At 42.4% G+C, this 12,483-nt stretch overlaps 1 protein-coding gene across 1 annotated transcript; it reads left to right on the plus strand.

Annotated features, from left to right (window-relative positions):
• Positions 1-4,096: 4,096 nt before the first annotated feature.
• On the plus strand, positions 4,097-11,054 carry cntn1b (contactin 1b; the record flags this gene model as incomplete). The annotated part of the gene is made up of 23 exons (XM_079236113.1): positions 4,097-4,151; positions 4,261-4,296; positions 4,403-4,529; positions 4,665-4,846; positions 4,984-5,079; positions 5,168-5,380; positions 5,476-5,575; positions 5,674-5,858; positions 6,072-6,196; positions 6,307-6,424; positions 6,628-6,778; positions 6,858-6,985; positions 7,068-7,240; positions 7,406-7,529; positions 7,702-7,869; positions 8,036-8,185; positions 8,274-8,344; positions 8,446-8,698; positions 8,834-8,955; positions 9,380-9,569; positions 9,664-9,785; positions 9,904-10,060; positions 10,139-11,054. The coding sequence occupies 23 exons, from the start codon at positions 4,097-4,099 to the stop codon at positions 10,219-10,221; spliced, it is 3,129 nt and encodes a 1,042-aa protein (XP_079092239.1). The 3' UTR covers positions 10,222-11,054.
• Positions 11,055-12,483: the final 1,429 nt, after the last annotated feature.

Raw genomic sequence — 12,483 nt, forward strand, 5'->3', positions numbered from 1 at the left:
AGGAGATTATTTAACTTGTGACTGAGCTCTTGTGACACCTGTATTGTTTCTGTCTCTGACAGTCCATGCACCTTTTCTGTATTTTTTATAAAAAAGGCACACACTTAAACAGGATGTCATTTCAAACACATCTGTGCAACTAGTTTACGACTACATGTGGAAGTAGAACTGGAAGACATCCGATAAAACTGACGCATCCTTTTTAAGAGTGGGCACCTACAAAAACAAAACAATGTGGAGCATACAGAAGGAGGGCCGGCATGGACGGAGAAGCGAACGGCAAATTAGTGTGAAAACCCTTGAAACAATGTTAGTGACTGGTGAACATACAGTAGGATATACAGTATATGATATGATATAATATGACATTCTGGTTAATGTTGAAGCTAAATGAGAAGCATGAAAGGCTGTCGAAAATGGTTTACTCTACAATATAATATTGCAAAAATATTTTGTATTTCAAATGAAGTAAAAAAAAAAATGAAATAAATGTTGGTTTCAGGATTTCAAATCAGTTCTGTTTTTTTCTTTGTGTGGTACTGCATTCAGTGCAACATGTAAAATGTGTGTGTGTGTGTGTGTGTGTGTGTGTGTGTGTGTGTGTGTGTGTGTGTGTGTGTGTGTGTGTGTGTTTAGCTCCACCTAGTGTATGAACATTATGTTTGTTTTATCTGTCAAATCCCCCCACAAAGATAAAGCGCCACAAATTAATCCTTGGAGGATTAACATACATCTGGTGATGTGCACATGCGCTGTGGCATCGTTCTTTTTATTCTCATGGAAGAGCTGGTTTGTTGTTTTACAATTGATTTTTTTTCCAAAAAGGAAACCCAATGAAAAGATGCAAAACCAAAATGTATTTATTTTCTCACTTGCTCATTCATGTGCAGTAAATAATTGGAATAAGAGTCAACTAAGACTACGTTTAAAAGGTCAAAGATAAATAATGATTATGTGTAATATATTCATAAGTTTATATTAGTCCAGTGCAAAGGTGGAGTTTATCCAAATTATGAAGAGGATTAAATCACATTTCATTCACTCATACAACTAGTGTCTGGAATCTTCAATTAATTATTGATTAAGGGTCATGTATGATGCACAGCACATGGCGTTATATGGGAATAATATATAGGCTCCATGGACAATTGTGACCATGTATTTGTGTTTTCAAATTGAAGTAACCCAATAATATGTTATGCAGTTCACTGGTTTATTAAAAACGGCCACTTTAAATCATTTCATTGACGACTTTATTTCGTTGTCTGGGATGCGCAGTGATGCCCACATCCCTCTCATCCTCCCTCTCTCATGGACCAATCCTCGCTGCCACCCAGAGGCGTCACTCAGCCGCTTTCCTCCAATAGAAAAGTTCAGATGGACGGGACGCTCCGGCGGGTGGGCTGTGGGACGATGCGGTTCGGGTCCTGGTGCGCCACGCGGACAGGTTTCTGAAATTACCCTTTCTGCCTCAAAGGTAAGAACGACAGCACATGCGAGTGTGTGCGTGCGTGTGTGTGTGTGTGTGTGTGTGTGTGTGTGTGTGTGTGTGTGTGTGCATGACCTAACTGGCTCGTTTGTCTAGACTGAGTGAGGATAAGCTAAGATGTGTTCGGCGCTGTGGTGCTGTGGACCGGCCAAGGAGTACCGCAATGCAGAGCAGTGAATTACCGGTGCCGCTCAGTCGTCATCGGAGTGAAGTGATGTAAGGCGCTGCGCAGTTACTTTTAGAGGCTGGCGCTTTCTGGAATGACTGCGACGAAGTGAGCACTGTTTGATAAAAGGTTGTTTTAGCTTCTCAGTCTGCAGTTTATAAGAAAGTGCTCGGTGGACGCAGGAGACGCAAGGTGAAAGTGTCAAATACTGCATGCGTCAAGGGCGCAGTAAGCGGGATGCACCATGGCTGAGTTTGTTAGAGGGCAGAGGGTGACGGGCCACTCCCTTACAACAGTATTTTAGGATTGTATTGAGGATACTGTACTGCCATAACATATTGACTCTATAACACTGAATTTATTATCAAGTCAAGTTAGTTAAATATTACAAATTATGATACACAGTATATATATATATATATATATATATATATATATATATATATATATATATATATATATATATATATATATATATATATATATAATTCAAAGTACTTCTTTCTCCTGTGCCCTGGACTTAAACAGAAAAAAATGCAAAATGTCCAAGTCCAAGTGACATCTCACTGTCTAGATGTCAGGGGTAATCTCCCCTCACATCTTCAACATGAGGCCATGTCTGGCCTTTATTTTGAAATATTACAGGTCTTGTGACGCACAATCCTGATCCAGAGCCATCTTATAAACACATCAATAGAATTCGATCAGAATGAATCAACCCAGGAAACACAAGATTAAAAGCGCCTCTTGTTGATTTCAAACATGCCTTTCAATGTGATTTTGCAGCCCTAAAACACACAGCAAACATGGTCATTCAGGCAGTCACTAAGACACTTGGCTTTAATACATGTGCTGACCTAAATTTCGCTTTGGTCTGTCCAAAGAGGATCTGTGATGGGATTATCGCCAGGGGAAACGCATGAAAACACACTCTGACGAATTGATCAGAATTAGTGGTGGAACAGATTGCTGCAATAATGCACAAAGCCGTATGTGAACGTGTCTTTGCAGCTTGTGCACTAAAGTCAGATGTTTTTTGAATTTGTTGGACCTGGGATGCGATACGATCCTTCTTTGGGTTCTTGCTGCTCTTAGTCCATCTGAAAGATGAACCGTATGAAGACAAAACGCTGTGAAAATGCAAGGTAGATGCTGCCAGTACTGTTGTGATATTAGTGTTGAGTCATCAGGAGAGCCCACCAGGAGTCAGTGCTGCAGTCTCTGCATGTGGATGGGCTGTAATTTGTGTGCCTCTCTCTCTCTCTCTCTCTCTTTCTCTTTCTCTCTCCGGTGGCAGCTTGGCCCTTTTTCATCGGTGCCTCTTATTCTCCTTCTCACATCCAGAATGACTCAGCAACCAACTGTAAGACTGCCTAGCTGCTAGCTAACTATACAGGCGTTTGTTGTCAGATGTTGGCGATCGGTCACAATATTTTTCCCAACGAGTTAACTGAAAACACATGTACTCTGTTCATCTGACTGTGTGGAAGTTCATTGGAGTCATTTTTATGTAAGGTCACTTGAGGCCATTGATTACTGCTAGGTCAAAAACAGCATTCACAAATGTATTTTGTAATAACTTTGACGAATTAATTGTTTAATGCTGCAGTGTGTTCTCTAGTGTAACATGATTTAAAAACGTTAGGTTCTCCATTGGGAGCTTTACGGGTGAACACAGGACAAGGATCAACCCTCCCCCCACTTCATACCATCCTGGTCATCTTCATCAATCTATGATCCTCCTCCAACCGTTTCTCTCTTTTAATATCTCTGTCAATCCCAGTAAGTCCTGTCTGACAGTGAGAGTCGAAACACTGCAGTTACTCACAGCAGAGCTGCTATTTCATGCTGCAGAAGTGATGTGTAAGCATGTGTGACGGCGCAGCAGGAACTGTCTAGGTGCTGCAGTGTTACCTTGTGTTAGTTCCTCGACGGCCCGTGTGTGTCAGTGTGTGTCAGCAGGACACACACACACACACACACACACACACACACACACACACACACACACACACACACACACACACACACACACACACACATTAGAGGCCAGTGTGGCTATGCAGGTGCATGCCCTTGTGGATATGCATGCACCCCTCATGGCTATTTGCAGTGTTCTGCTGGGTCATTTACATCCTGAATTATTTAAGTATGTACTAGGAGAATTCCAGCTAGTTTTGCACCCTGTTTCTGCTGTGGAAAAGTCATGCAGTCTGGTATTATATCTTGAGAGCCACATCCATGTTTTAATAATACACAATGAGGGAAGATCGTTATTGTTATAAAAAGAATATCAGTGATTCTGTTTCTGACTTCCTCTTTTGTTTTTGTCTCTTATTCAGCCCTCTCCAGTTCATGTCCTGTTCACCGACGTCTTGCTTGTGTCCCTTTGGCCGTCCACCTAAATCACGTGGCTGCAATAAGTCAATTTGTTGACAGTCATGGCTTCCGCTGCTTTACTGCTCCTGGCCCTCTCCTCCTCAGTCTCCCTCACAGGTAAGAGGCCCGTTAATTTCCTGCAGATAATCCATTTACCCACTTCAATTTAGTCAAGTGTAAACCCTGCACACCATTAGCTGACAGGACCCTGTTTTCTGCCTTGCAGTGGCGGTGCTATTTGGCGAGCCTAGAATCTTTGGAGGTGAGTTCCTCGTGAATTGTTGTCCAAGAGTCACTAAATATGTCACTACAAATTGTCAGTGATGTGAAATGAGTACATCAGCTAATTGCTATGTACAATTTGTCAGATGATGCTACTGGATATGGCCCCATCTTTGAGGAGGAGCCAGTGGACGTTGTCTACACTGAAGACTCACCAGATGGGAGAATCTCCATGAACTGCAGGGCACGAGCGAACCCACCGGCTTCATACAGGTAACACTACAGAAGATTTATATCCAGCATACATACCAGAAACAATACAGTGTTCATACCAGAGGTAGTGTATGTTATGTGGTTATGACATGGTGTGGGTTGATAATGCATACAATTGTCTTGTATCACCGCTAGGTGGCGCCGTGATAACTGGGAAATCAAACTGATGGAGCAGCCAGACGAGTACTACAGCCTCGTTGGGGGGAACCTGGTTATTTCGAACCCCAGACAGAAGAAACACTCTGGGACGTACGTCTGCGTGGCCAGGAACATCTATGGCACCGTCATCAGCAAGGAGGCCAGGGTCAAGTTTGGATGTGAGCATGTGATCCCAGCTGGGGCGGCATGCCAGTAGTACTCATATCTGTAGACACAAGGATGATAGATCTTTTGTTTTCATCATTTATAATTCCCATTCATTCTTTTTTTCTTCTCTTTATCTCTCATCGTGAAGTTGTGGAGGAGTTTCCTCAAGAGGAAAGAGACCCAGTGTATGTCAAAGAAGGGCAGGGGGCTGTTCTGCTGTGTGCCCCTCCAAAAGTCTGGCCACGTACGTAGAGGTCTTTCTGTCTCCATTACTAAAGCCAGTCTTGTGAAGATAACAATGACAACTTGTTCAATTGTCTTTCCCTTTACAGAGGAGGTGACCTACCGCTGGATCTTCAACGAGTTCCCAGTTTTCCTGTACACAGATCACCGCCGGTTTGTCTCCCAGAAGACGGGTAACCTGTACATCTCCAAAGTGGAAGCTCAGGATGCAGGAAACTACTCCTGCTTCGTCTCGAGCCCCGTCACCGGGAAGAGCGTCTTCTCCAAGTTCATCCCCCTCATCCCCTTACCCCCTGATGATGGTTAGCAGACAATAGCTGGGGAAACATATATTATTCATATATGTACAGAATTGTATGTTGACGAGTCTGGATATAATTGACTTTCTTTGCCTCAGGTGAGGAGAAAAAATACCCAGCAGACATCAGGGTGAAGTTCCCAGATACTACTGCCATGCTGGCTTCTAATATTACTTTGGAGTGCTTTGCTCTGGGAAAGTACGTCTTCGTTTTTGTGTTTGCTCAGTGTACTGATGAGGTACATCAGATACATGCTGTCACAAAGGCACTGGTTTAGTCTCTTTGTGTCTTTTCAGCCCTATCCCTCATATTGTTTGGAGGAAGGTGGACCACACAGACCTCCCACCAAATCATGAGATCAGTGAATCCGGAGCTGTGCTTCATCTGTACAACGTACAGTACGAAGATGTGGGAGGATATGAGTGTGAAGCCATCAACACAAAAGGAAAGGACTGGCACAAGGCCTGGCTGTATGTGGAGTGTAAGTGATGTCATTGGAGTGTCCTTTGCCAGCAGTAGATCGTAGCATTTAGTCTACAATGTAGACTTAGTGGAGAGATTAATTATTACGGTTGAATCCATCAGTGGTGTAGGTCTTTTTGCAGATAGGCAACGAGTGGCAGGTTTGTGGTGCATACATTGGAATATTGTGTTGCAAGTAATCATTTTAGTTTTGCCTGTTCTGTTTGCTCAGCTGCTCCAGAGTGGGCAGAAACAATCAACAACACTCAGATCGACATCGGCTCAGAGCACACCATGCGCTGTGTGGCATCAGGGAAGCCCTTCCCTTTCATCCGCTGGTACAAAGATGGATACATGGTAAAAATAAATAAATGAAATGAAAGTCACATCTTTTGTCTCCTGCCTTTTAAAGAAATTGTGCAGTACATGCAATCAACTGAGCATTTGGGATGTGTGTGTTTGTCCAGTATGGGAAGGGGGAGTTGAAGTTTTCCAGTCTCACCTTTGACGACTCAGGAATGTACCAATGTATTGCTGAGAACTACTGGGGCATCAAATACGCCAATGCTGAGCTGCGAGTCATTGGTGAGACCTCTCAAGAAACAATGCTCTCATTGACTTATTGAATATTACAAAGCACAATTGTGTTGGGAACATTTTCAATAATATGTGTTGTTAAAACAAATAAATTCTGGGTGCACAATAATATAAATCCCTTCTTCAGGAAGTTATCATGACATTTGGGATTATGACTAATTAGGAATTCACACTTTATAATCTCCCTTCAGCCTGTGCTCCTACATTCGAGTTCAACCCTGTGAGGAAGCAGCTTCTTGGGGCTAAAGATGGCCGCGTGGTGATCGATTGTAAACCCCGAGCTGCTCCTAGGCCGCGGTACACCTGGACAAAGGGCAAAGAGCTCCTCTATAACAATTCACGGTCAGTCGACATTAGCATCACACGGTGCACCAAACCCACCCACTGTCAAGCAGCTTACATTAATTGTGTTCACTTTTAGCATTTCCATCATGTTTGATGGGAGTCTGGAGATCCTCAATGCCACCAACAACGATGAGGGTGTGTACTCCTGCTTTGCTGAGAATGACAGAGGAAAGGCCAACAGCTCTGGCTATCTCACCATCACAGGTCCGTGTACATTTGTATATTTTACATGTGCACATATTTAAACAAAGTAAATGTTCACAATGAACTTGGTTCCTTTCCATAGAGGCTACCAGCATCACAGAACCACCTGAAGACACTGAGGTAAAGGTCGGCGATGAGGTGATTCTGAGGTGCGCCGCCTCGTACGACCCCATGCTGGACATCACATTCATCTGGGCCATAGACTTCAGGGACATCGACTTCGACTCTGAGTGGCAACACTATGAACGTGTCATGGTAGGGTGATGTTTCCTCCTCGCCTCCTTTAACATTGTACACTCACAATTGGTCACTTGACACCTTACTGGGATTGTCAGCCAATAACATATATAGTTCTGTCTCCAGCCTTTACTTTTTCCCTTCCTCGTTTTAATCTCATTGTTTTCACTTCCTGTTGTTCAGAGTGAAGATGGAAGCGGTGATCTGAGAATAAAGAATGTCCAGATTTGGCACGAAGGTCGCTACACCTGCGTCACTCAGACAGTGGTGGACAGCGACACTGCATACGCTGACCTCAAGGTTGTAGGTCAGTCCCAGCATGTTTCGCCTCAAGATCATGGAGGCAGAGCTTATTTTTTATTTTTTATTACATTTGAGTTGTTTTGTAGATATTCTTATCCTGAATAACGGCAGCACAGAAGAAGTCGCTGACTATCAACATATATCTTCTCTCCATGTGCCTCTCCTCCCTGACCCAGGTGTTCCTGGGCCTCCTGGTGTGATCCGGGTGGAAGAGATTGGAGACACATGGGTGAAGCTCTTGTGGACTAAAGGAGCGGATCACAACAGCCCCATTCTCTCCTACACTATTCAGACAAGACACAACTGGGCCCTGAATGAAGATGACTGGAAGGACGCCAGCACCAGTGAGTACTGCTCCCTGCCAGTAGAGGGCCTACTCGCTCTGAATCCAGCATTCTGACCTAATGCGATCTGATCGCTTCAACCTGCAAGTAAAATGCACTTACACCGAAACAAGAGAGAGCAAATCTAGCATGATTGGGTTTGAAACGCCATTCGTGTCTCCTTCAGCTCCAACCTTTCTTGACGGCAATGTGGACAGGGTGGAAGTGACAGACCTGTACCCCTGGATGGAGTATCAGTTCAGGATCATCGCCACCAACGAGTATGGCTCAGGAGAGGCCAGCATCCCCTCCCTCAAGATCAAAACCTGGGATGCTGGTAAGGAGAGAATACTAATACCGGACATGTGTTACTCAATACAGGTGTTGGGGTACAACAAAACCTTACTGACCTTTTTTCTACTCAGATCCAGTGGTTTCTCCCACTGATGTGGCAGGTTATGGAGGTAGAAATGGCGAGATCGTCATCACATGGACTGTAAGTAAGCCCTCAGTTCATGTGACTTAATCACATACCAAACATACTTTCACACGTTTACTGAATCAAAGCGGTTTCTCTTTCCACCCCTGACCCCTTAGCCTGTGGAGCCTTGGTATTTCTATGGGAAAAAGTTTGGCTACATTGTGGCATTCAAGCCTCATGATGCTTACGACTGGTGGTTCGAGACCATTTCAGACCCCGAGACGAGGCGCTACGTTCACAGGGAATCCTTCTTCATTCCCACTGATGAAGATTTCCAGGTCAGAGAGTTTCAGGTGAAGATCAAGTCGTTTAATGTGAAAGGAAGCGGCCCATTCAGCCTCACCAGTGTCATCTACTACCCAAGAGATGGTGAGGACTTTGTTTGTTTTTGGTTTGGTTTCAGTTTATGGTTCTTCAAATCCTTTAGAGAAATAAAATGGTGACTGGTAAAAGTAGACAGTTGACGAACATATTTTCTTTTCTCATCCGTTTGTCCAACTTCAGTACCGATAGAGTCTCCAACAGACGTCTATGCCAGGCCGGTGTCCTCCACTGAAGCCCTGGTCTGGTGGTTGCCTGTGGTCGACACTGGTACAGGCCTGCAGCAATACATTGAGGGATACCAGGTACAGAGCGTTTACTGTATACGTTCCATGCATTAACTGGAGATAATGAAGTAATTAACAATACAATATCAATAATGCAATTTATTAAGGCTTAGGCAAAGACGTAATAGCTTGTCACTCAGAACCAAAACAATTATTTTTGGTCTGATCCAGTGTTAAATGAGTGAGTGTGGCCTATTTATTTAATGGCAGATTATTCTGCCCTCAGTATGCATGGAAGTAAACATCATTATTAATGGTTGAAATTGGTTGGTGCTAGCACACGTCATATTTTGTTTTGTTGGTTTTACAGGAATATTCAATATTTGGATTTTTATATAAAATCTTTTTTTGTGTGCATATAGTGATAAATAGGCAAACAATATGACATGGGATGTGCAATCAACATGTAATAAAAAAACAAATCTTGTTTCTTGCTAACCAGGTGAAATACTGGAGAAAGTACGATGATCCGGAGCCGGGAGCACATCGTATATTTGTTTCAGCCGCAACCAACCAGACGAGGTTGGAGAACATGCTGCCAGACTCTCACTACCTCATTGAGGTCCGTGCCTTCAATGGAGCCGGCCTTGGACCCCCTGGTGAACACTGTGAGATGTTCACAAAGAGACCACGTAAGACTGAGTATTCGCAATCTAGGGACAATAAACACCTATAGTAAGAGTTGTATAGATGTGGTGTTGATAAATCTTTTGTTTTTGTTAACAGCCCCACCAGATCCTCCCCGGATGTGGCGTTATGTTACCTGGACAGGACAGTGGATGTATGTGTGGTGGGATCATATCCAGTATGACTGGTTTGGCAATATTTCCTTCCCACTGTACTACAAGGTGGGTGTGCTTTGCAAAGTTACTATCTATCAAGCCAAATACTTTTCTTTTTCATTATCTCTCAGACTAATTCCAAGGTCTACATTGAATAACAACTGTTGTGTGTTTTGTCTTCAAGGTCATGTTCAGAAAGACAGGCTACATCTATGGGGAAGTCTACATCACTGGCTGGCACTTCATGGACTTCCCCATGCCTCAGTTTGGAGACTATGAGCTGATGGTACGCGGTCGTTATGAAGGAGGGGACGGTCCAGTCAGGAAGATTAGCATTCAGGGTAAGAGCTAAAATATAAACATATAAATATGCTTTGTTCTCTTGGCCTATTTGTCTCATAGTGTTTCTGCTTCCTCAGGTAAAGCATCGATGATCACGCCGACTCTGAGCCTGGTATCTTTGCTGCTGCTGGCACTGTGCCTTGTGGGATTGGAAATGTAAGCGCTGTCACAAGTGACATGTAAATAATAGACTACCGGACGTCAATTTGTGGATAGAAGAGATCCAGTATTCACCTCCAAACACTCTTCGCACTGAGAGTCGTTCGTCAAGATCCTACATTATGCATCTTTTGTGTTGCAACACAACATAGGAAGTTGTTTCTCTCATTGGGTGTTGGTCCCGACACTTTTTAGGTCTGCTGAATAGGACTCATGCATCGGTTCAATCTGAAGCCTGAACACATGCTTGCTGTTGGGTGATATGACTACGTTCTCCAAACACTTTGTTCAGATAGAAATACAAACATTCTCAATAGAACACTTCTATCAGTTATACAATATGTCCTGTTCCTCTTCTATATTCAACTATAAAATGGGGGAAATGTTATTTACAACTAGCACTATAAATCTCTCAGATGGTCGAGCAATTAATAACATGTAAAGAACTGTATAATCATTTTATTTGGTTCGGAATGAGCAGAGAAGGACTGTGTGGCTTTTAACATGTCACTTATCAATTTTATTTCTTTGAGCACATACAGTGCATTACGCATTTATACTTTTGTTCAACTTTTAACATTAATTGTTTTTTTCATGGTGCTGTGTGATTGGTTTAGAGGATGCTTATCCAATGTTCATTTTAGTTGTCGTCAATGAAAGCCATATCACTTTAATGACAACTTCCCTTTGAGAAGAATGATGATTTCTGACAGTGAAAATGTAATTTTGGAATGAACCATAAAGCTGGTGTTGGACAGACATTGCTATGTATCACATAAATGTATGCTAATTTCCTTTATGTCAGGCTACTATTAAACATAGTACAACAATCTATATTGTCTCAATGGTTTTAGTCCATTTTTGACCAGACATTTACAAAATGTTCCTATCAACACAGTGGGCTTGTCCATCTCTGATCTCTGAAGAATGACCATCAATTGTTCCTATTTGTATGAAAATAATGACTCCACCTTTATTGCTATTTCTCTAAAGCAGAATTTAGAGATCAGGAGGTTTAAATACATCATTATATATTCCTTTTTTTTATATTGCTTTTCCCTGAATCTTTGATAATCACTCTTAGTGTTTAGTTCAAGATTTAGTGAAGATGGAAATTCATTTTTCTTTTGTTCTCCTCTTGACTTTTCGAGCCCTCTCAGAACCAGCAAAAGGGGATCTGATGTGTGATTTCTATCAGCAGATGGCAGTATATCCACATCCCTTTAACCACTGTTTCCAGTATCATTTGGTCTAATCACATATCCAATATGGTGTTTATTTATTTCTAATCTGAAGTGTCACATACCCATTTTATCATCGATAGTTTCCTTATGTTCAGGTTTGCAAAACTGCAAAAATGTGCTTATTAAGAATCAAAGTTTTTATTTTCTTTATGCTATCCTTTGTTTCACGACAATATCTACAATCACGTTTTTTCCACTCTAAAGTTACTCTATCGCTCGTTACCTGTAAAGTGTGGACAGCATATCCATCATTTTCTATGACCTTGTTTCAGAAAGATAGAGGAAAGAGCTTTTTATATACGTACAGTACGTGTGCATTTGTTTGTGCGTTAAATGGAGCTTGCTCGAATACTGTACAGTAGTCCCTGTTTGGCGGGCTTTTTTCTCTACTGTTCCACCTCCATTACCTGCAACTCTCCCATTTTACATCCTTTATGTCAAACAAATACCTAGACAACACAAAATCCCATGTGAGGCTGAAATGTTGCCGTCATTTACAAACAATCATAGCAGTTGCAGAGAGGTGAGTCCTCCAAATAGCAGTGCCTTTTGTATAGGATGAAATGTTTGTTTTTTCTTTATGTTTTCCTAAACGTTGCATCTCAGAAACATTCACAGTGTGTTTGTTTTGCCACTGATTTTGACAAATTCATGGTGAAGGGAACTCCTTATCAGGCATATGCCAAAAAAAATCTCAAGCATATGATTAAAAAGCACCTCTCCAGAGGTACCCCTGAGCAAGGCAAGTAACTTGTGATAGTGGACATAAAACAGCCAGTATCACAAAGGACTGTGTGCATGCAAGACATGTAATGCTGGAAATAACTCGCTTCATGAGGGTGGATTTATTCGTGGTGGGTCTGACTGATGGTGTGTAAGATATGTGCAGGAAGCATCTCACTCCCTCGGGCCATTACTGTAAATAAGAAAGGTGATTTGGTCAACCTGCCTGATCAAGGATGCATATGCAAACACAATTCTGGGATGTGGACTGTCAAAATAAAATGCATCATCACAGT

The sequence above is a fragment of the Taurulus bubalis genome (assembly GCF_910589615.1).
Source record: "Taurulus bubalis genome assembly, chromosome: 20".
In the NCBI taxonomy this organism is placed as follows: Eukaryota; Metazoa; Chordata; class Actinopteri; order Perciformes; family Cottidae; genus Taurulus; species Taurulus bubalis.